Below are 24,981 nucleotides of genomic sequence, written 5' to 3'. Positions count from 1 at the left end.
ATATCTATAAATACGAGTAAAATTTTTGTGTATTGACAACATTTTTGTCAAATTGCAATGTTTATGTAATAAGACTTTATAGTTGCTAGTTTGCTAATCCTTTATTGATCTTGCTACACGCAATAGGACATATACCTGAGTCTTAACTAGAAAGATAATTCGGGATGTGCATATCTACATATTCCGTTGTGCCCTACTGATTTCTTTTGAAAGTTAATTGAATTTAAAAAGAATCAGTAAGGCACGACAGAGCCCAGACTCGGAGCTCATCTATGGCAAATACAATTGATTTATTGCATGTTTCAATGGAACTTAACAAAGCCAACAATAGTCAGCCTACAGTGAAATATACAAGAATGATCGACAGGGTATTTGACATTCTTAATTCTAGATCTCCTCAGCCTTCTGAAAAAAGAATCTGAGGTCACATGGGTGTCATGCGAATAGAACCTAAAATCAAGAATGGACATGACATAAACTCAATCCAGGTTAGTACATTCCTGAGAAGATCATCCATCCAGCTTAGTACATTCCTGAGAAGGACTGTTGGTTTTGATGTTGACTGACGTTTTAACAACCTTTGCGGTAGTCTTATTCACAGTCAATTAAGGGGTTAAAGTCTGGTTTGCCATTTTTGTTGTCTGGTTCATGCGTTATCGTATTGTGGGTAGAGGAAAAGTTTGGGTGTCAATTGTGGATTATAGATTAGTCTGAAAAATGTGCTGAATTGTTCCTCTGTTATAGGTTGTAAATAAGTCGTTTGTAAGGTGCCAGTAATTGTGATTTGTTCAGTGGGTTTTGTTATACCAACTGTGTAACGTAGGCCATCGCCTGTAGAAAGTGCTGTAAGTAATGCATTCTGCTGAGTCCCAGTTTGTAAACTGCAGATTGTCATTCGTTTTGTTGTTCTTTGTCCTTGGTTTCTTGTCTTTCTCCTGTACTTGTTTGCCCAGTTGGCGATGTTCTGCAATATGGTTGATTTTGTCTTCTTTCTTTGTTCCTTGATTGTGTTCAGTTTGTAAACTGCACTTTGTCGTTCGTTTGGTTGATCTTTGTCATTGGTTGTTTGTCCTTTGTCCACTGGTTGTTTGTCCCCTTTGATATTGATGATGCTGATGATGTGGGATGTTTTACCGGGAGAAAATTTTTAGCAGAAACGTACATTTACTTTTTTTTTATGATCGTCTTTCGATATTTTTCTGAAGATTATTCCTGTTTTCACAAAATATAAACATTATATAATACAATAAAGAACGACCATAGTAAATAATATATTTGCTAAAAGTTTCATGTTCGTGATGAATTAGCTTGCGAGGAATTCGAATTAACAGACACTCTATAGTATGTATAAACATGTCGATGATTACATACACTTAATATTCGTGCATGATAATCATAATGCACTGTTAATTTCAAGGAGTTACTTGAAATTAACAGTGCATTATGATTTTAATGTGAAATAGGAGAAGATTTTAATGTGAAATAAGGATACGCTTTAAGTTTTTTACTGTTGTTACTCTTTAGTTAAAAAACTTTAACTTTTGTGATGCATTTATCGTAGTCGATAATCATGCTCGATTTAGTTCTCATTAAAACGTTAATTTTTATTTGCTAATGTATTGAATTATGTTGTTTAAAAGTTGATTGCTGTGCAAGAGTAAACGCTTCAATAATTTTGACAACAACATTGACATTTTGACCAAATTGTCGAAAACAGCAAATAGAAAAATTGTTTGACTGTTTTGTAAATCTCAAAGCAATATGCTTACAAAAAAAAATTTTATACTTTTAATTGATTTCACTTTTTATTCTCTACATTAGAATTATAATATAAATGAACACCTTATGAAGAATAAACAGTTATACCTTTTCATTGCGCAAGTCAGTGATATATATTAATGAATTAATGATTGCTGATAACCGGCTTTGCGTCGTTTTTGGTCAGAAAATGCAATTGCTACCATTATGGTAACTAAGAGATTCGTCATCCGAAAAAATTCAATGGAATAACTGCTTGTTTCCTTACCTTGCACCTGTGTGTGTAGTTTGCAATGCATTTTGGTAGTTTGTTAAGCGAACTTTGGCACTGCCGAAAGGCGGAGGCTCAATGTTTTATAAACAAGATCTTTTTTATCTTGATTGCGCTATATCAAAAGCTATTATCAGCATCTTTTGTACAACAAATTATAAAAAGGGCTGTTGCTGGAGGCTCTCAGTTTTTATACCTTGTGTTTGCTGTTTAAAAATCGTTTAAAAAAAGAATGCGAAAACATGGTCTACGCTTTCACTTTGTCGATAACAATTAGGATTTTAAAACAAACAAAACTTAATCTTTTTTCCACTTGAAGAGAAAAGCATTAAATTAAGGAGAGATATAAGGACGGAAATTGATGATATGCTCACTCTAAGGGCAGTTTTTGTTACTTTAGGCTTTATTAAAGAATTGATAAAAAAATGATCCGAGTGATCGAAATAGCACAGAATAATTTTTGAAAATATTTGCAAAATTCTTCTATTCTGAAACTGAAATCACTACCTTACGTCACGATGCAAAGATGCGCCGCCATATTGAACAGTCCCACTCATAAGAATAATCTATAGTAAAGAAACACGATTGCAATGAATTTTGGAGCGCTTTGTACTAATAAACGCTAAAAAATCTTTCCACGTGAAGCTGTTTTGTCAAAAGCACCATAAGAGACGCTTCTCGCAATTTTTTGTAGCAGAAATTATTATACTTTGTATGTCAACCTCGTGATGTAAGAGTTTTCAATAAGGCGGCCAATCTTCACTACCGCCTTAAATTCAGTTAGTGATACGCGCCCTGTAATATACATATCAATGGCTGGTGCCCAGGATTATTTTAATGATATGGATATAGCATAATTGATAGATTTATAAGGCAAGCCTGCATGTAAAATATGTGATCAATAATATCAATACAGAAGGTGACGAGCTGAACGATGTCTAATTAGATTTCTTGCTCAGACTTAAGAGCTCAGACAGCATGTGCATGGATTGAAATGTGAAGATCTTAAAATGCTCAGATATTATTATTATTTTACAATTAATGTCAATGATTATCACTTGTTTGGTCTAATCGATTTAATTTAGCATCGTTCTTGCAAATAAATACTTGCCAGAATTACAATCTTACTGTGCTTTATACTGTGCCTATAAATGAGCGTTATACCATGTATGTATTTAAAAAGTCTGCATCGAGGTTTAGTAGACCGGGCACTCGACTGCCATTTTTTTACCGTTACGTATAAAAGCAACTAATTTTTCGAAAAATACTAAAAATCAGTTGAATTGTTTTAAAAAGTAAGAAAGTTAAAAAAAGCCAACAAAGAGTTTTATCTATTTATGTGCCCAACCGCACCCAGTCTTGTAGCAACCACACCCAGTTAAACCAAAAGCCTTCAAAGCTTCATCTAGTCGAAGGCAAACATAAGTATTGCTTTCTTTTTCATTTTGCAAAACGCCGTATCCTAAAGGCACGTTTACCCCTCTTCTTTTATCCTCAAAATACACGAGAACTCCCGAATCACCATGTCGAAGAAAATCTTCGCTACTCTCCACCCTAAGAGCATTTTTAAATAGGAGTTGGCCATTGTACCTGCACCCATAGTTGATATCAACAAGTTTTCCTGTTTTGCTGCAACCGTTCTTTTTCATTTCAACACCTTTTTTTTTCCTTATTTTATCGGGCAATCTATCCCATGTTTTATTCCATTGACGAGGAATATCTACGTCGAAAAGAGCTTTAGTGCAATCAATGGACGGATCATTGGCATCATTTTCAACCTTTATTACCATTATGTCATTTTCATCATTATATTTGAAGAAGGCTTGCTCACCAAGTCTAATTTCATTACCTTCAGGGGAAATATAGAAATATTCACTGCAATTGGTCAATCCAGCTTCTATTGCTTTAAGTGATTCATATACTTCTTTGACGTCGTTAGGTGAGTTAAACGTTTTTTGACATTCTTGACGATCAGAAATACATGCTACGTGGGCACAAGTCAAGGCGAAATGCTGTTTCTCTTTGCAGCAAAACATAGTCAATGTGCCATTTGAAATCCGATGATTATCATAAACATCATTTTGTTCAGACAAAGTACAATGCTTTTGTTTAACTTTTATGTTCGATAAAAGTCGAAATTTTGGTTTCTCCTTTAAATCTTCGATACGAAATTCAAAGTATTTAGAATCCTCTCTTCCAAATTCATTCTCAATACATCTAATTACATCTTCTTTTTTTACATCGCTCGCGGTCACATAAAAAGAAGGCTTAGGAAGCCATTTTATTCCAAATTCTCCGTTCAACCACGAAAAACTATAAATAAAGACAAAAAACAGAAAGAAGAGTAAAACTTACACTAAGGATTCACACGTCATAGTATTTTTCAACAGAAATTCGAAAATGGGAATGTTTTTAACTTTTCCTGCTACACGATAAAACAAACTAGGTATTAATAAGTAAAAAAAATTCATACTGTAAATGATCAAATAAACGCTCTCTGTCAAGTAAACGCCTTCCATTTAATAAACGACCACTACTACATTACATTTATGATAATATAATAATTGTATTGTATTATCATAAATGTAATGTAAACTATGTATTTCGTCTTAGTTTTGTTTTCATTCTTTACAATATTACAATAAAATTTAAAAAAGACACCTTTCTCTATAAAGCGCTTTGTATCAATAAAATGTCCTCCCCTGCAGAACAGCTAAATTTTATTAAACGCCCCGAGCGTTTATTAGATCATTTACGATGTTCAAAAACATTTAGCTAACATCTAATTGGTTTTGATTGCCACAATTAATGAATTCACCTATTTAGTTTTTTCCAAACTTCAGGACGGATCTTGCAGTTTTCATCAAGAAATTTCTTTTTGAAGTCAGCAATGTCTTCGTCTTCGTCTTCGCTTTCACTCGAATCGTCGGTCTCACACTCTTCTTGTATTTCCTTGTTTGTATCTGCAAAGAATAGTAATAACAGTAATATCATCCATAACGAAAATTCTGTATCTTATTTATTTTAGTAATGAACCACTCATATATAACTTAAAACTACGTCATAATTACTTTTGAAGGCAAAATTTATTCTTTAAATGAAATTAGCCAGACATAGCAGAATATATGAATGTGTCCCCTTGCACATATACGAATGACGCCAAAGATAGATTTTCTAAAGCCTTTATTTCTAATTAGTGTTCCATCAGTATAATTACATTCTGGAGGAGCCTAGAGTTGAAAGGTGGTTGGAAAACTAAAGTTTCTGTCATGGTTAGACTATAATTTTCTGAGACTAAAACAGCCCATTCATTTTAAAAAATATCGTAGTTACTTTGTAAACGTAATATTTCCCAGTGGTTAATTTTCTTTTGCCTCTTGAAGAATATTTGCTCATTTGAATTGATTGTTTTAATTTGAACAGTACGCTCTTTTCCATCACCTTTGTAAAAGCTCTTTTTCTTACTCGTGTTTTTAAACCGCTGGCAATTTGCCGCATTGTCGAAAACACATGGATTTTAGTTAAAAAAGTAGTTGTACATAATAATGACCCAGAAGGTTATCGCAAAAAATTTATGTTTGCTAAACGTTTTTTGAAGGTTTGCGAGGCTCGAATCAACACTCTTAAGGTTCTTTTCAACTTATCGCAAAACGTACTCGCAAGCTCGCTGCGAGTGCCTGGGAGTTACTCACAGCGAGCTGACAATGAATTGCAGCATTGTTAAATTATTTGAACAAAATTTTTTGATCGCGCGAACAGACTCGCAAGCTCGCAGCGAGAGCATTTTGCGATGAGTGGAAAAGAACATTTACACTTCCAATATTTTTTGGATGCAAAAAACAAAAATCGACTCAAATTATATTTTGATTGGATGATGTTTTTTATCAGATAGCTAAACGAGTGTCGCATTATCAAAATCCTGTTTTGCCGCCTGTGACCTAAAAAATACCAAAACTGTTTCTTTATAGTTAGATTAAAAAGTTTCAACTGCATTTGTTTGGGTATATTATTCAATATTAAATTGCTACAGAACCATGGATAACTGTTTAAGACATTTAACTTCGTATCTTTGATTTCCACTCTTTGTATTTCTTTCTAAGTGTATCGTTTACATTAGTCATAATGAATTTGATGTTTTCCAGTATAACATTATGTTCCATGTCATCTTACCACTTCAAAAAGGTTTTAAAAACGCGAGACTTTTCACATTACCTGAAATTACTTAACATCAGTGAGGGAGGGGGACAATATTCATACATTCATGATTCTCCCAAGAAAACAAAAAGGCGGAGAGTTTGCATGAAAACACAAGTGTTACAGGGAAACTTATACTTTTCACAAATTTACTACACTTGACTTGGTGTGTTATAGTGCTACAGTCGTTTCAACAATAAAATGTTTTCGGAACAAGATATGAGCCCCTTGCAAAATATTTGCTGTTTCCTTTTTCCATTTCTTAGAACCATTTGACTAAGTAGGAATTATCGTGCAGCAACCAGATTTGTCAGCAACCTGTATTTATAATTAGCCCAATGAAAAACTGATCATCCATGGCAATCTCAATATTTTATAAAAGCCACTATTTTTGCGAAGCATTCCAAAAACCTAATAGCATTAAATAAGATCTTCAAACCGGAGGTTGCGGGGATATTAGGAAAATTATACCTAGCATCCCGGAAAATTATACCTAGCTACCAGGAGTCATTTATTGTCAATTTTACTATAGAGTGTTTGAAAATCGAAAAACAACAACATTAAGAAATGGATTGGAAATTTAATGCTTATATAACACTGCCTGGTCATGATTCTAAAATACAGTTGAGTTGTTGTTACAAAATGTTGAGTCTTATACCTGATTTCAGAAAGAAACTCAAATGCAGTGATTACTACAGTGTCTTACTCACTGGACTAAGTGCGAGATTTGAAAATAAATCTAATCGGACAATATAAATATTTAGCATCACGAAGACTGCAAAGAAGTGCATTTGCTATTTGAAAGCATTTATCCAACAAAGGAATGTCTCGTTCTACAAATCTAACCCAAAGATTCACAGCCGGTAAAAAAATAAGGATTACTTGTTTGTCTAATTTCAAGGCAAATATAGTACGCTACATCATCTCAACGATATCAAATAATATCATTGGGGAATCTTAGAGGCAGAAGCGTAACTAGAACGTTAATTAAGGTGGGGATGGTGTATAATCATATATTCAGTTGTGCCCTACTGATTTCTTTTAAAATTCAATTTCCTTTTAAAAGAAATCAGTAGGGCACAACGGAATATATAAATATGCACCTACCAATTAACGTTCTAGTTACGCCTCTTCTTACAGGGAATCTTATACTGTGTATATTTCGCTAAGTAGAAGAGAATCTACGTAAATAAAAAGAATTTAAACCAGCTTTGCCAAATGTAAAGTAATATGCGATGTTAGAAAGGTACTGATTGTCAGAATTTAAAATCCCTGACGTCAAAACTCTAACTGAAACAACATACTCATAAACTGGTTTTGCTTTTGTTTGTTTATATGGGGGGCAAAGATGCTAAACCACTTATAAGTTTTATGGAGAACTGGTACCAAATCAGAAAAAGCGTATTCACTGCTGGAAACAAAGTAAAACTCACTTGGTCGGTGCGTGTCTCTGCACAAGAAATTATCTGTTAATTTGGCTAAGTTTTTATTTACGTGTTTACTAAATAATGTAATAATATGCTGTTTACAATAGGTGTAATACTATAAAAACTTTAAAAATATCATGTTTCTACGTAATGACTTAGCTGATGAAGAATTGGAGTCAAAAAATTGAGCAAGACATACCTTAAAACTGAAGTTATAGATTTTAATTCCACTCGTCATCATGATAAGCGAAAGCATAACATAGTGTTTATTGTCTTAAGATCAAAATTATGCACAGAAGTAATTTGCTCCCAAGCTTATGTCTTCTAAGTTTTTATATTGTTTTTTAATTTGTTATAGGTTTGATATTGTGCGTTAACAAAAAATTGTAGCATAAAAAATGTAACGCAAACATATTCTAATATTTGAAACGCACTACATGCGGGAAACTACTTGGTTTCAGCGAAGAGTTTTTATGGGATAGGTTATCTATGTAGTCAAAATGATTATTTTTAAATTTGATTTGAAATAGTTGTGATATTAAAATTGTCAGTAAAGAATACAATTTAATTAATTTATTTTCTTCCATATTTTTACCTATAAAACTGTATCTATCTTTTTTTTGGGAAGGAATAAGGAAAAGCGAGACACTGGATGTGCTTTACGTTTGAGGTTTTGTGTATAAAAATTGTTATTATCATTGCTTGTTTTTTAAATTATCTTAATGTCAGAAAAGTAACATGTGTTATTTGAAATACTACAACCTAAAAATAACACCAAAATTTGAATGGTTTTGCGTTATCTGTGATTGCTAAATGTTCTGACCGCTAAGTTTTATAACAATGAAGAATATTTATAAACAAAAGTTAAAGAATGTTTGAAGAATAAATGGAATCAATTTGATCTAGATTCCAAGTATTTTCGCGATTTACCCTCTTTTTGACATTAAAGAGTTCATTTAATAAAGCTCCAAATTTGTATATTTACCTTCTAATAAAATAAGCATACCTCTTATTTTCTCCGTATGAACGTGGAAATTTGAAGGGGTTTCAGCATCAGCAGTATCACCAGACTTTATTTCTTTAAAAAAGATATAAAAGTAGAGCAGGTGAACCATAGCATAAAGTAGAAGAGTGTTTTTAATGATAAATATGTTTCTAGGTGAAGACCGAGTTAACTGGAGTTTATAAAACAACCAAGAATCAATTCTTCAAATAAATTATTTGAATTTAGTTACACGTTCTTTCCAAGAACAAAGTCATATATCAATCTAGGTTTTTCAAGTAATAAAGTAACTTTTTAAAATCCAAGTATTGTAAATCTGGTATTTTTCTTAAAATAAAAAAACTGAAATAAAAAAACTGAAAAATGTAAAACTTTACTTATGTTTTAACTTTTGCTTAAGTTTTCTTGTTCCAGCCTTTTAGCTATGACAAAAAGCAAGAAAAATTTTAAATAGAGTACTTGAGATTTTTTTAAAGCATACGTAAATAAAGCATAAGATGGAAAGAAAACGATGAAAAGTTTACCAAAAACAAGTTTAAGTTGCATATGTGGTTGTTCCTTAGTAGTTTATTTTAGTTTAGTTTTATTTATATCTTTAAAGAGATTTAAAATAATTTTGCTCCTAAATAAATGTTGAAGTGCATTATATTGTTCTCAATTTGCATGAAACTTCAAGAAACCAATCTTTTTTATGTATTTTAGGATAGCTCTACAAACGGATTATATGTAAGAGACCTTAACTAGGTAAATGCTCAGAATGGTTAAACGGCCTACAATAATATCATGAGTCCAAATGAATCTTAATTTAACCAGAAACGGCTTTAACTAATTTTATAAAGATTCTTAAAAATTTTTTTTTCTGATCAGATCTAGCCAAACATAAGACAAGAAGAATTCATGATTTGTAAACAAAAAGACTTAAAAATTTTTCTGAAACTTGAAAAACCTCAAAATATACACTTTAAAACCCTTATATATGCTACAATATACAAAAGTAAAGAATAACATACCAATACTGTTCGAAGATTCAGTAACAACAACATGATCCGAAGCAATTGATTTTTTTCGAATTGACTGCGCTCTTTCATAAAATTCTTTTGCTCTGTCATATTCTTTATTACGATGATACAAATTACCAAGATTATTTAAAGTCTTGGCTACATCAACATGTTCAAGACTAAGTAATTTTTCTCGAATTTCCAACGCTTTTTCATAACACTCTTTGGCTTTGGCATATTTGTTGGTCTTATAATACACATTACCAAGATCGTTTAAAGTCGTAGCTACATCAACATTTTCAGGACCTACTGACTTTTGTTGATTTTCCAACGCTTTTTCATAACACTCTATGGCTTTGGCATATTTGTTGGTATAATAATACACATTACCTAGAATGTTTAAAGTCCAAGTTGCATCAACGTACTCAGGGCCAAATGATTTTTGTCGAATTTCCAATGCTTTTTCGTGAAATTCTCTTGCTTTGTCATATTCTTTACTACGATAATACACATTACCAAGATTGTTTAATGTCGTAACTACATAAACATGTTCAGGACCCAGTGATTTTTTTTGAATTTCCAGAGCTTTTTCATAACACTCTTTGGCTTTGGCATATTTGTTGGTATAATAATACACAATACCAAGATCATTTAAAGTCGTAGCTACATGAACATGTTTAGGACCACGTGATTTTTGTTGAATTTCTAGCGCTTTTTCATAACATTCTTTTGCTTTGGCATAGTTGTTGGTATTATAATACACATTACCAAGAATGTTTAAAGTCCAAGCTACATCAACGTGTTCAGGACCAAGTGATTTTTCACGAATTTCCAACGCTTTTTCGTGAAATTCTCTTGCTTTGTCGTACTCTTTAGTAGAATAATACACATTACCAAGAATGTTTAAAGTCCAAGCTACATCAACGTGTTCAGGACCAAGTGATTTTTGTCGAATTTCCAACACTTTTTCGTGAAATTCTCTTGCTCTGTCATGTTCTTTAGTACGGTAATACACATTACCAAGATTGTTTAAAGTCGTCGCTACATCAACATGTTCAGGACCAAGTGATTGTTGTCGAATTTTCAATGCTTTTTCATAACACTCTTTAGCTTTGGCAAGATTGTAGGTCCCATAATACACATTACCAAGAATATTTAAAGTCCAAGCTACATCAACATGTTTAGGACCAAGTGATTTTTGACGAATTTCTAACGCTATTTCGTGATATTCTCTTGCTTTGTCATATTCTTTAGTACGACAATACACATTACCAAGATTGTTTAAAGTCGTAGCTACATAAACATGTTCAGGACCTAGTGATTTTTGTTGAATTTCCAACGCTTTTTCATAACACTCTTTAGCTTTGGCATATTTGTTGGTATAATAATACACAATACCAAGATCGTTTAAAGTCGTAGCTACATCAAGATGTTTTGGACCAAGTGATTTTTGTCGAATTTCTAGAGCTTTTTCATAACACTCTTTTGCTTTGGCATAGTTGTTGGTATTATAATACACATTACCAAGAATGTTTACAGTCCAAGCTACATCAATATGTGTAGGACCAAGTGATTTTTGTCGAATTTCTAACGCTTTTTCGTGAAATTCTCTTGCTTTGTCGTACTCTTTAGCACAATAATACACATTACCAAGATTGTTTAAAGTCGTAGCTACATAAACATGTTCAGGACCTAGTGATTTTTGTTGAATTTCCAACGCTTTTTCATAACACTCTTTTGTTTTGGCATATTTGTTGGTATAATAATACACAATACCAAGATCGTTCAAAGTCGTAGCTACATCAGCATGCTTAGGACCAAGTGATTTTTGTCGAATTTCCAACGCTTTTTCATAACACTCTTTTGCTTTGGAATACTTGTTGGTGTTATAATACACATTACCAAGAATGTTTAAAGTCCAAGCCACATCAACATGTTTAGGACCAAGTGACTTTTGTCGAATTCCCAACGCTTTTTCGTGAAATTCTCTTGCTTTGTCATATTCTTCAATACGATAATACATATTACCAAGAGAGTTCAAAGTCGTAGCTACATCAACATGCTCAGAACCAAGTGATATTTGTTTAATTTCAAGCGCTTTTTCGTAAAATTCTCTAGCTTTGTCATATTCTTTAGTATAATGGTACACGTTACCAAGATCATGAAAAGTCCTAGCTACATCAACATGTTCAGGATCTAGTGATTTTTGTCGAATTTCCAACGCGTTTTTAAAACACTCTTCGGCTTTGGCATGTTTGTTGGTGTCATAATACACATTACCAAGATTGTTTAATATCGTAGCTACATCAACATGTTCAGGACCAAGTGATTTTTGTCGAATTTCCAACGCTTTTTTATAACACTCTTTGGCTTTGGCATGTTTGTTAGTCTCATAATACACATTACCAAGAGAGCTTAAAGTCGTAGCTACATCAACATGTTTAGGACCAAGTGATTTTTGTCGAATTTCTAGAGCTTTTTCATAACACTCTTTTGCTTTGGCATAGGTGTTGGTATTATAAAACACATTACCAAGAATGTTTAAAGTCCAAGCTACATCAACATGTTTAGGACCAAGTGATTTTTGTCGAATTTCCAACGCTTTTTCGTGAAATTCTCTTGCTTTGTCGTACTCTTTAGTAGAATAATACACATTACCAAGAATGTTTAAAGTCCAAGCTACATCAACGTGTTCAGGACCAAGTGATTTTTGTCGAATTTCCAACACTTTTTCGTGAAATTCTCTTGCTCTGTCATGTTCTTTAGTACGGTAATACACATTACCAAGATTGTTTAAAGTCGTCGCTACATCAACATGTTCAGGACCAAGTGATTGTTGTCGAATTTTCAATGCTTTTTCATAACACTCTTTAGCTTTGGCAAGATTTTTGGTCCCATAATACACATTACCAAGAATATTTAAAGTCCAAGCTACATCAACATGTTTAGGACCAAGTGATTTTTGACGAATTTCTAACGCTTTTTCGTGATATTCTCTTGCTTTGTCATATTCTTTAGTACGGCAATACACATTACCAAGATTGTTTAAAGTCGTAGCTACATAAACATGTTCAGGACCTAGTGATTTTTGTTGAATTTCCAACGCTTTTTCATAACACTCTTTAGCTTTGGCATATTTGTTGGTATAATAATACACACTACCAAGATCGTTTAAAGTCGTAGCTACATCAACATGTTTAGGACCAAGTGATTTTTGTCGAATTTCTAGAGCTTTTTCATAACACTCTTTTGCTTTGGCATAGTTGTTGGTATTATAAAACACATTACCAAGAATGTTTAAAGTCCAAGCTACATCAACATGTTTAGGACCAAGTGATTTTCGTCGAATTTCCAACGCTTTTTCGTGATATTCTCTTGCTTTGTCATATTCTTTTAGTGGCAATACACATTACCAAGATTGTTTAAAGTCGTAGCTACATAAACATGTTCAGGACCTAGTGATTTTTGTTGAATTTCCAACGCTTTTTCATAACACTCTTTAGCTTTGGCCTATTTGTTGGTATAATAATACACAATACCAAGATCGTTTAAAGTCGTAGCTACATCAACATGTTTAGGACCAAGTGATTTTTGTCGAATTTCTAGCGCTTTTTCATAACACTCTTTTGCTTTGGCATAATTGTTGGTATTATAAAACACATTACCAAGAATGTTTAAAGTCCAAGCTACATCAACATGTTTAGGACCAAGTGATTTTTGTCGAATTTCCAACGCTTTTTCGTGAAATTCTCTTGCTTTGTCGTACTCTTTAGTAGAATAATACACATTACCAAGAATGTTTAAAGTCCAAGCTACATCAACGTGTTCAGGACCAAGTGATTTTTGTCGAATTTCCAACACTTTTTCGTGAAATTCTCTTGCTTTGTCATGTTCTTTAGTACGGTAATACACATTACCAAGATTGTTTAAAGTCGTCGCTACATCAACATGTTCAGGACCAAGTGATTGTTGTCGAATTTTCAATGCTTTTTCATAACACTCTTTAGCTTTGGCAAGATTGTTGGTCCCATAATACACATTACCAAGAATATTTAAAGTCCAAGCTACATCAACATGTTTAGGACCAAGTGATTTTTGACGAATTTCTAACGCTTTTTCGTGATATTCTCTTGCTTTGTCATATTCTTTAGTACGACAATACACGTTACCAAGATTGTTTAAAGTCGTAGCTACATAAACATGTTCAGGACCTAGTGATTTTTGTTGAATTTCCAACGCTTTTTCATAACACTCTTTAGCTTTGGCATATTTGTTGGTATAATAATACACAATACCAAGATCGTTTAAAGTCGTAGCTACATCAACATGTTTAGGACGAAGTGATTTTTGTCGAATTTCTAGAGCTTTTTCATAACACTCTTTTGCTTTGGCATAGTTGTTGGTATTATAAAACACATTACCAAGAATGTTTAAAGTCCAAGCTACATCAACATGTTTAGGACCAAGTGATTTTCGTCGAATTTCCAACGCTTTTTCGTGATATTCTCTTGCTTTGTCATATTCTTTAGTACGGCAATACACATTACCAAGATTGTTTAAAGTCGTAGCTACATAAACATGTTCAGGACCTAGTGATTTTTGTTGAATTTCCAACGCTTTTTCATAACACTCTTTAGCTTTGGCATATTTGTTGGTATAATAATATACAATACCAAGATCGTTTAAAGTCGTAGCTACATCAACATGTTTAGGACCAAGTGATTTTTGTCGAATTTCTAGCGCTTTTTCATAGCACTCTTTTGCTTTGGCATAGTTGTTGGTATTATAAAACACATTACCAAGAATGTTTAAAGTCCAAGCTACATCAACATGTTTAGGACCAAGTGATTTTTGTCGAATTTCCAACGCTTTTTCGTGAAATTCTCTTGCTTTGTCATGTTCTTTAGTACGGTAATACACATTACCAAGATTGTTTAAAGTCGTCGCTACATCAACATGTTCAGGACCAAGTGATTGTTGTCGAATTTTCAATGCTTTTTCATAACACTCTTTAGCTTTGGCAAGATTGTTGGTCCCATAATACACATTACCAAGAATATTTAAAGTCCAAGCTACATCAACATGTTTAGGACCAAGTGATTTTTGTCGAATTTCTAACGCTTTTTCGTGAAATTCTCTTGCTTTGTCGTACTCTTTAGCACAATAATACACATTACCAAGATTGTTTAAAGTCGTAGCTACATAAACATGTTCAGGACCTAGTGATTTTTGTTGAATTTCCAACGCTTTTTCATAACACTCTTTTGTTTTGGCATATTTGTTGGTATAATAATACACAATACCAAGATCGTTCAAAGTCGTAGCTACATCAGCATGCTTAGGACCAAGTGATTTTTGTCGAATTTCCAACGCTTTTTCATAACACTCTTTTGCTTTGGAATACTTGTTGGTGTTATAATACACATTACCAAGAATGTTTAAAGTCCAAGCCACATCAACATGTTTAGGACCAAGTGACTTTTGTCGAATTCCCAACGCTTTTTCGTGAAATTCTCTTGCTTTGTCATATTCTTCAATACGATAATACATATTACCAAGAGAGTTCAAAGTCGTAGCTACATCAACATGCTCAGAACCAAGTGATATTTGTTTAATTTCAAGCGCTTTTTCGTAAAATTCTCTAGCTTTGTCATATTCTTTAGTATAATGGTACACGTTACCAAGATCATGAAAAGTCCTAGCTACATCAACATGTTTAGGATCTAGTGATTTTTGTCGAATTTCCAACGCGTTTTTAAAACACTCTTCGGCTTTGGCATGTTTGTTGGTGTCATAATACACATTACCAAGATTGTTTAATGTCGTAGCTACATCAACATATTCAGGACCAAGTGATTTTTGTCGAATTTCCAACGCTTTTTTATAACACTCTTTGGCTTTGGCATGTTTGTTAGTCTCATAATACACATTACCAAGAGAGCTTAAAGTCGTAGCTACATCAACATGTTTAGGACCAAGTGATTTTTGTTTAATTTCCAACGCTTTTTCGTAAAATTCTCTAGCTTTGTCATATTCTTTAGTATAATGGTACACGTTACCAAGATCATGAAAAGTCGTAGCTACATCAACATGTTCAGGATCTAGTGATTTTTGTCGAATTTCCAACGCGTTTTTATAACACTTTTCGGCTTTGGCATGTTTGTCAGTCTCATAATACACATTACCAAGAGAGCTTAAAGTCGTAGCTACATCAACATGTTCAGGACCAAGTGATTTATGTCGAATTTCCAACGCTTTTTTATAACACTCTTTGGCTTTGGCATGTTTGTTAGTCTCATAATACACATTACCAAGAGAGTTCAAAGTCGTAGCTACATCAACATGTTCAGGAACTAGTAATTTTTGTCGAATTTCCAGCGCTTTTTCGTGAAATTCTCTCGCTTTATCATTTTCTTTAGTATCAAGGTACACATTGCCAAGATTATAAAAAGTCACAGCTACATCAACATGTTCAGGACCAAGTGATTTTTCTTGAATTTCCAATGCCTTTTCGTAAAATTCTCTCGCTTTGTCATATTCTTTAGTACAATGGTACACAATGCCAAGATTTTTTAAAGTGTTAGCTACATCAACATCTTCAGGACCTAGTGATTTTTGACGAATTTCCAACGCCTTTTCATGAAATTTTCTTGCTTTGTCATATTGTTTAGTACAATGGTACACATTACCAAGATTGTTTAAAGTCGTAGCTACATCAACATCTTCAGGAGCTAGTAATTTTTTTCGAATTTCTAACGCTTTTTCATAACACTCTTCCGCTTTGGCATGTTTCTTTGTCTCATAATACACATTACCAAGAGAGTCCAAAGTCATAGCTACATCAACATGTTCAGGGGGTAATGAATTTTGTTCAATTTCCAACGCTTTTTCGTAAGATTCTCTCGCTTTGTCATATTCTTTAGTATCAAGGTACACATTACCAATGTTATAAAAAGTCGCACCTACATCAACATGTTCAGGACCTAGTGATTTTTGTCGAATTTCCAACGCTTTTTCATAACACTCTTTGGCTTTGGCATATTGCTTGGTCTCATAATACACATTACCAAGATTGTTTAAAGTCATAGCTACATCAACATGTTCAGGACCTAGTGATTTTTGTCGAATTTCCAACGCTTTTTCATAATACTCTTTCGCTTTAGCATGTTTCTTGGTCTCATAATACACATTACCAAGAGAGCTTAAAGTCATAGCTACATCAACATGTTCAGGACCAAGTGATATTTGTTTAATTTCAAGCGCTTTTTCGTAAGATTCTCTCGCTTTGTCATATTCTTTAGTATCAAGGTACACATTACCAATGTTATAAAAAGTCGCACCTACATCAACATGTTCAGGACCTAGTGATTTTTGTCGAATTTCCAACGCTTTTTCATAACACTCTTTGGCTTTGGCATATTGCTTGGTCTCATAATACACATTACCAAGATTGTTTAAAGTCATAGCTACATCAACATGTTCAGGACCTAGTGATTTTTGTCGAATTTCCAACGCTTTTCATAATACTCTTTCGCTTTAGCATGTTTCTTGGTCTCATAATACATTACCAAGAGAGCTTAAAGTCATAGCTACATCAACATGTTCAGGACCAAGTGATATTTGTTTAATTTCAAGCGCTTTTTCGTAAGATTCTCTCGCTTTGTCATATTCTTTAGTATCAGGTACACATTACCAATGTTATAAAAAGTCGCACCTACATCAACATGTTCAGGACCTAGTGATTTTTGTCGAATTTCCAACGCTTTTTCATAACACTCTTTGGCTTTGGCATATTGCTTGGTCTCATAATACACATTACCAAGATTGTTTAAAGTCATAGCTACATCAACATGTTCAGGACCTAGTGATTTTTGTCGAATTTCCAACGCTTTTTCATAATACTCTTTAGCTTTGGCATATTGCTTGGTCTCATAATACACATTACCAAGATTGTTCAAAGTCGTAGCTACATCAACATCTTCAGGACCTAGCGATCTTTGTCGAATTTCCAACGCTTTTTCGTGAAATTCTCTTGCTTTATCATATTCTTTAGTACGATGGTACACATTACCAAGATTGTTTAAAGTCGCAGCTACATCAACATGTTCTGGACCAAGTGATATTTGCCGAATTTCCAACGCTTTTTCATAACACTCTTTGGCTTTGGCAATTTTGTTGGTCTCATAATACAGATTACCAAGAGAGTTCAAAGTCGTAGCCATATCAACATCTTGAGGATCTAGTGATTTTTGTTCAATTTCCAACGCTATTTCAAAAAATTGTCTAGCTTTGTCATATTCTTTAGTATAAAGGTACACCTTACCAAGATCATAAAAAGTCCTAGCGATATCAATATGTTCAGGATCTAGTGATTTCTGTCGAATTTCCAGTGCTTTTTCGTAGTAATGTCTTGCTTTGTCAAATTCTTCAGTATAAAGGTACACATTACCAAGATTGTTTAAAGTCGCAGCTACATCAACATGTTCTGGACCAAGTGATTTTTGTCGAATTTCCAACGCTTTTTCATAACACTCTTTGGCTTTGACATGTTTGTTGGTCTCATAATACACATTACCAAGATAGTTTAAAGTCCAAGCTACATTAACATGTTCAGGACCTACCGATTTTTGGTCAATTTCCAACGCTTTTTCAAGAAATTCTCTTGCTTTGTCATATTCTTTAGATTCGAGGTACACCTTACCAAGATCAAAAAAACTCCTAGCTACATCAACATGTTCAGGATCTAGTGATTTTTGTCGAATTTCCAACGCTTTTTCGTGGATTTCTCTTGTTTTGTCATATTCTTTAGTATAAAGGTACACATTACCAAGATTGCTTAAAGTCGTAGCTACATCAACATGTTTTGGACCAAGTGATTTTTGTCGAATTTCCAACGCTTTTTCATAACACTCTTTTGCATTGGCATATTTCTTGGTCTTATAATACACATTACCAAGAGAGTGTAAAAACATGGCTACATCAATATGTTCAGGACCTAGTGATTTTTGTGCAATTTCCAACGATTTTTTATAACATTCTTTGGCTTTGGCATGTTTGTTAGTCTCATAATACACATTACCAAGAGAGTGTAAAAACATGGCTACATCAACATGTTCAGGACCTAGTGATTTTTGTGCAATTTCCAACGCTTTTTCGAGAAATTCTCTTGCTTTGTCATATTCTTTCGTACGACGATACACCTTACCGAGATTATAAAAAGTTGTAGCTACATCAACATGTTCGAGACCATATGATTTTTGTCGAATTTCCAACGCTTTTTCATAACACTCTTTGGCTTTGGCATATTCGTTGGTATCATAATACACAATACCAAGAAAGTACAAAGTCGTAGCTACATCAACATGTTCAGGATCTAGCGATTTTTGTCGAATTTCCAGCGCTTTTTCGTGAAATTCTCTTGCTTTATCATATTCTTTAGTACGATGGTACACATTACCAATGTTATAAAAAGTCGTAGCTACATCAACATGTTTAGGACCAAGTGATTTTTGTCGAATTTCTAACGCTTTTTCATAACACTCTTTCGCTTTAGCATGTTTCTTGGTCTCATAATACACATTACCAAGAGAGCTTAAAGTCATAGCTACATCAACATGTTCAGGACCAAGTGATATTTGTTTAATTTCAAGCGCTTTTTCGTAAAATTCTCTAGCTTTGTCATATTCTTTAGTATAATGGTACACGTTACCAAGATCATGAAAAGTCCTAGCTACATCAACATGTTCAGGATCTAGTGATTTTTGTCGAAATTCCAACGTGTTTTTATAACACTCTTCGGCTTTGGCATGTTTGTTGGTATCATAATACACATTACCAAGATTGTTTAATGTCGTAGCTACATCAACATGTTCAGGACCAAGTGATTTTTGTCGATCGTCTATCACCAGCCTTGACAATTCTAAAACAATTACAAAACCAAATATAGCTTAATTGAGAAAAACTGGGCTCATTGACTCAGTTAACCCTCTGATCTGATAATAGACTGGCTATTTAGCTTCAAAAGATATCACAAAAGTGAAGCGCGATAAATGTGCAACGATGCGACAAATTAGATTCTTTCACGGATAGTTTTCAATAGGTCACTAACGCCAATATTTCATGGCCATAGGAAGCATTTTGATGTCTAATTGAATTGATTAAGTTATTCTACCCATGACGTATATTTTTGATGATTAGAAAAGTAGCAAACCTAAAATATTCGAAAATTTACGTTGGTAAATGTTATCCACCATCATTCCTATTTTGTCAACTTTGTTTATTCCCACTCTGCTTTTTTTACACTGTTAGCTCATGTGTTAATAACACACTTTTAAGTAGTGTTTAATGTGATGTTCTAGCGTCAATAGTGAGCTTTAATAAGAGTTTACTAATATACGGTACGAGTTCAAGATTGACCGTGTACTGGATTGAGACGAGGAAGTTTGTTGTCGTTGTTGTGTTGTAACTTTATTTAGTTATATAAAAAATGACCGAGACTTTTTACTTGGAAAACTACCGAGTTTTGTGAAGCATATAGCTCTAGCTACGGCTTTATTTGTTATTAATAATATTAACGAATCGGTAATAATGATTTTGTAAGAAGATAGGACTCTTTATAGACAGAAAATTCTTTAGTAATTTACATTTTATGTTTTATATATTTGTAGTATTTTACTTTTTGTTTACATTTGAATTTGCATTTGAGATACAAGGAAGTATAAAAGATATAAAAATTTTTTCGTAATTGAATGACATTTTGAAGCTGTTCTATGAAGGCATTTCTGAGTTGGAAAACTTATCCACAAAGTAAAAACTTATATATTGCTAAATAAATATTTACACTAGCTAGATGGACAAAGTTCGACTTTACTTATTTAAACGTTGACAAATATTCATCGTTCATGGTCAACAAGGGGATGAAGAAATTGATAAAAGCTATTTTAATTATGAATTCTAGTGTTGAATTCGTTCAGTGAAATAGTGTATGAATTTGCTTTTCAAATAAAAGTATGTTAAATTTATTAATGAAGTGGTAAAAGTTGAGCAGGATTAAAAAACGAGTTTGGGGATTGTGTCTCAAGTCTTGACAATGTAACAGTGGAACAAGAGGACTTTTAAAATTGGTAAACACATATTGCTATGAACATTTTCCATTCACTAGAATAAAAAATGATTCAGCCTTGGAAAACTAACGATTCAAGCTGACGCAATTTCTTCAGGCAACGAAAATCAAATGTGGAAACAAAGCACACTTAAATTTCATGAGGAATATTTAGTTTAAACGTCTCCAATAATTATATTGATGATGGATATTTAGAACCAAATATCATTCTCCTTGATATTGAGGGAAGTACGTCTGTAAACGTTCCTGTGATGACAAAAGATCCCGACACAACTCTGTTATTACGTATTCAAATGTTAACTGGTACTTAAATAATGTGCGGCGAAGATCTGTCGCATTACAATTATTGCTAATAACGTTAATAAAGTCAGTCTCAAACTGGAGTCATTAATTCTGTTATTTTCTCAGTGCGCTAAGATGAATACACGTTTCTTAAAATGAACGGTTTCATCACAAAAACGTCTCCAGAGCCATTATTGGATTCATTGAATAGTTACTTTATCGTAAGTTTGAAAAGTTAGCATGCATGTTGCAACATAAAATATTACGACGTTTGTACAAATACGTTTTGCACTCCGGCACTCGTTAGTCTTTGTAGTAAATAATACCTCATAATTACACCTCAATTAATTTGAAATAATATAATTTAAAAAAAACAAAAACGTAAGAGATTCTATTTTAGCATTTCGTTGACATAACCATATTTACAACCCCATACCCTACGTTGAAACGCTAGAATTTACCAATGAACAAGCATTTTTGTAATTCCCAGCTAGCACACGACGTTTTCATAACGTTGGCTGAAGGTTGTTGTTACTTTACGTTATGACATAACGTTAATACGACATTCTTATCACGCTGTTTTTCTTGTTCAAACTTTAACCCCGTTTAGTCAACGTTGGTGGAACGTTAACAAAAACATTCGGTAAGGAAGTTATGTTGCAACGTTGAAACAACGTTGTCTAAACTTTAAGATGAACGCTAGTGTAATGCGATATTTTGGTTGCGTGCGCGTCGTTATTGTCTGACGTTGTTTCAACGTCGGTTAAATGTTAAGATGAACGTTAGATTAAGGTGATTTTTTGGTCGCCGGCGTCGTTAATGTCTAACGTTGTGTGAACGTTGTCTAAACGTAAAGATGAACGTTAGATTAAGGTGATTTTTTGGTCGCAGTTTCGTTAATGTCTAACGTTGTATAAACGTTGTCTAAACGTAAAGATGAACGTTAGATTAAGGTGATTTTTTGGTCGCAGTTTCGTTAATGTCTAACGTGATATGAACGTTGGTTAAAAGTTATGACTAACTTCAATTCATGTTAAATCATGTTTACGTAGTGCGTTGCATTCAACGTTGTATCAATGTCGTTTTTTCTGAACATTGATATCAATATGCGTTCGCTGTATCAGCGTTAATAAAAAATAAATTTGAATATATAGTTTGATAACGTTATGACGCGGATGCGACTGATGCGACACAGTTGGCGAAATATGCAATAAAAGAAACATAAATCGTTGTAGACGTTAAGAAAATTTGCGGGCTCAGAATACTTTCTTGCACATGTCTCCTGCATACTTTATTACAAGTGGCAAGTCGATCTTTATCTACTAAATTTTTCAACCAAGAAAGAATATGTATTTGATACAGCACATTCTAGAGCGAACTGATCAACGTTTTTATCGTAATTACATGCTGTTTCGATTTTATTTGAATAAACACAGAACTTAGGCAAGGAGTAATTCAACATGTATATTCACGTGTGACACGATTTCGCGATAAATGGTTGACGGTTGACCCTTTTTATTTCTTATTCTTAGCGCAACTTTAGCAAGAAACGGTGTTTTGGAACAAGTGCTGCTATATTGTAACGTGATTAAGTTATTTATTTAGATATTGTAGTTATTGTTGAACAAGAGACAATGAGGAACAATGAACGTCTTATGATGCCATTGTCGATTTGCCATTACCGGTGGTTAAATAAAGCATACAATAATTACAATTTATTGTATTTAGCCACAAATAATAACAGAAACATCTTATTTAAGTAATTTGGTGTGTTGATAAGTAAAAAAAAGCTTTCTAGACTCTTTGAATAATTTTGACATAGGCAATTAGTTCTCATTATTATGAAAGGCCAATTTTTTTGATCTTTAGTGATAAGGCCAATTATTGATCGTCAAAATTCAGAAAAGCCTGCGAGTTATTGTCTTATTGCTGTGGACATCTAACAAATATATTTTCATATTTCATACACCTTACTATAGCCTTAATTTTCAATTGTTTCGACCAAAACTGCGTTAATTCTTGTTTTTTTTATAACATTGAACTCAAACCTTTTTATGATATATAAGTCTGTGATGATGATTAATACTTTTTAACATGGGGTTACGTGATTATGTGATTTAAAAAATGTGTTTGATTAAGAATAGCGCAGCCTTAAACCTTGAAACAGTTTTAGTTTCTATTGCTAATCACGGCAGTTTTTAAACAGTGATACAATTTTGCAAAGAGGTATATGAATGTTTATTCATAACAATGCATGGTTGCTTTATAATACTAGTAAGTATTGTTTGTCCAATTATTGCATTCAAGACAATATGTAGTTTACAACCCACTTTTTTATCTCTTAGATTGGTTTATTAACTTCTCCCATTTCTTTAGTAAGCTTACAATGTCAGTTAAATTATTTTATTTAGTTGCTTAGAACATTTTCCATTTGCAGTTGTTAGCAAGTAAACTATAATGTTATACTTAATTTTTAGGGTTATGTATAAATTAGGTATGATACATGCAGCATGTAAAGATTAGAATACGTTACAAATGGTTGAGGAGACATATAAGTTGCCATGACCTGTGAATAAGACTTGTTATTTTTTGATTGAAACGTTTCGGTAAATGTTGGGATCACCAGCACTGAGGAGGAATGGGTTGTAACATTAGGATATATTTAAATCAATCAAAAATAAATAGAGTGACAGCTACATTTTATTATTTATTTTAGTTCATATCATAATGAAACGTAACCGCGCAATACCGAAAAAACTGGACTGCTGCTAATAGAGCTTTAAGATGCAGTAATGAACATTCAAAACCTTTACAAAAATCAGCTCGAACCATTGCCAGTCCTAAGCAATGTTCTTTCTCTTTGCAAGTTAGTCTTAATGATTGTGATATTGGGGAAAAATATTTTAGATGTTTCTTTTTGCTGAAGCTGATTCTTTAGTGCATGTGAATGCAGACAGTGTTGTGTGCCATTTTGAATATCAAACCTGTTATAGTGTTTCCTATTGTCCTCACATGTGGTGCTTCCAAGCCAAAACACTTGGAGTTTTTGGACGAGTTTATAGAAGATTTAAAGGGTATTCTAGAGAGGGGAGTTCAAGATGGGAAAAGGTTCTGACTGTTACAGTAGGGTGCATTGCTTGTAATGTTCCTGCAAGAGCACTCGTTAAAGGTACAAAACTTTGTACTGGTTATTTTGGTTGTGACAAATGTACACAAAAAGGGAACTGGCTTGGTCGAGTTACTTACTCTCAAAATAATAATATAGAATTGCACACTAATACTTCCTTTAGAAAGCAGATACAAGAAGAACATCATCGTTTTGTTAGCCCTTTCAGTCATTTGCCTGTTGATATGGTAAAGTAATTTCCAATCGACTACATGCATCAACTGTGTCTGGGTGTTATGCGTAAATTGATTATGGTTTGGACGAGGGGAATCGCGCTGTTAAAATGTCTGCTGCCCATGTAGAGGCTGTTACTAAAAAATTGGTGGAGCTCAAACCATTTATTCTTTCTACATTTGTGCGAAAACCTAGGAGTTTAATGGAGGTTAAAAGATGGAAAGCTACAGAATTTAGACAGTTTCTTTTGTATACAGGTAAAATTGCTTTAAAGGGTATTTTAGTGCATGATTTGTATGAAAATTTCTTGGTCTTAAGTGTTGCAAGTTCCATTTTGGTTAGTCCTTTATTAGCTCATAAAAATTACGCTAAGCAATTAATGCATTTCTTTGTTGAGCAAAGTATGTTCTTTATAGTGATGAATTCGTAGTGTATAAAGCACACAGTATGATTCATTTGGCTGATGAGGTGGAACAGTTTGGGTGTTTGATGCAATCCTTATTCTGTGCTACTGCCTTCATGGGGGTATCGGTCCCACTTTACTAAACTTTTGTACTATAAAATCACAGTTTTAGCGTTTCTATTC

At 33.3% G+C, this 24,981-nt stretch overlaps 1 protein-coding gene across 1 annotated transcript; it reads right to left on the bottom strand.

Moving 5' to 3' along the window:
- Positions 1-3,094: 3,094 nt before the first annotated feature.
- Positions 3,095-19,904, bottom strand: LOC124455830. Its single transcript, XM_047006449.1, has 16 exons — positions 19,883-19,904; positions 19,155-19,570; positions 18,605-18,713; positions 17,975-18,076; positions 17,481-17,665; positions 16,741-17,100; positions 15,982-16,449; positions 14,194-15,531; positions 12,478-12,679; positions 11,554-11,781; positions 11,176-11,277; positions 10,249-10,761; positions 9,664-9,858; positions 8,657-8,728; positions 4,848-4,992; positions 3,095-4,342 (listed from the first exon to the last, which is right to left on the bottom strand). Exons 1-16 carry the CDS (start codon positions 19,902-19,904, stop codon positions 3,361-3,363), a joined length of 5,439 nt encoding a protein of 1,812 aa, XP_046862405.1. The 3' UTR covers positions 3,095-3,360.
- Positions 19,905-24,981: the final 5,077 nt, after the last annotated feature.

The sequence above is a fragment of the Xenia sp. Carnegie-2017 genome, unplaced genomic scaffold, assembly GCF_021976095.1.
Source record: "Xenia sp. Carnegie-2017 unplaced genomic scaffold, XeniaSp_v1 HiC_scaffold_4, whole genome shotgun sequence".
Lineage (NCBI taxonomy): Eukaryota > Metazoa > Cnidaria > Anthozoa > Malacalcyonacea > Xeniidae > Xenia > Xenia sp. Carnegie-2017.
Note: the sequence above shows the minus strand (reverse complement) of the source record. Positions and strands in the feature narration are given on the sequence as shown.

Bases quoted from the DNA above. Each gene is read 5' to 3' on its own strand.
- LOC124455830 (XM_047006449.1), bottom strand. From the start codon at position 19,904: ATGGTGGATAACATTTACCAAC. The intron at 18,077-18,604 runs GTAATGTGTATT...TTTATACTGAAG, and splicing joins CATGTTTTTACACTCTCTTG to AATTTGACAAAGCAAGACAT. The intron at 17,666-17,974 runs GTAAGGTGTACC...TTCACGAAAAAG, and splicing joins TAGGACTTTTTATGATCTTG to CGTTGGAAATTCGACAAAGA.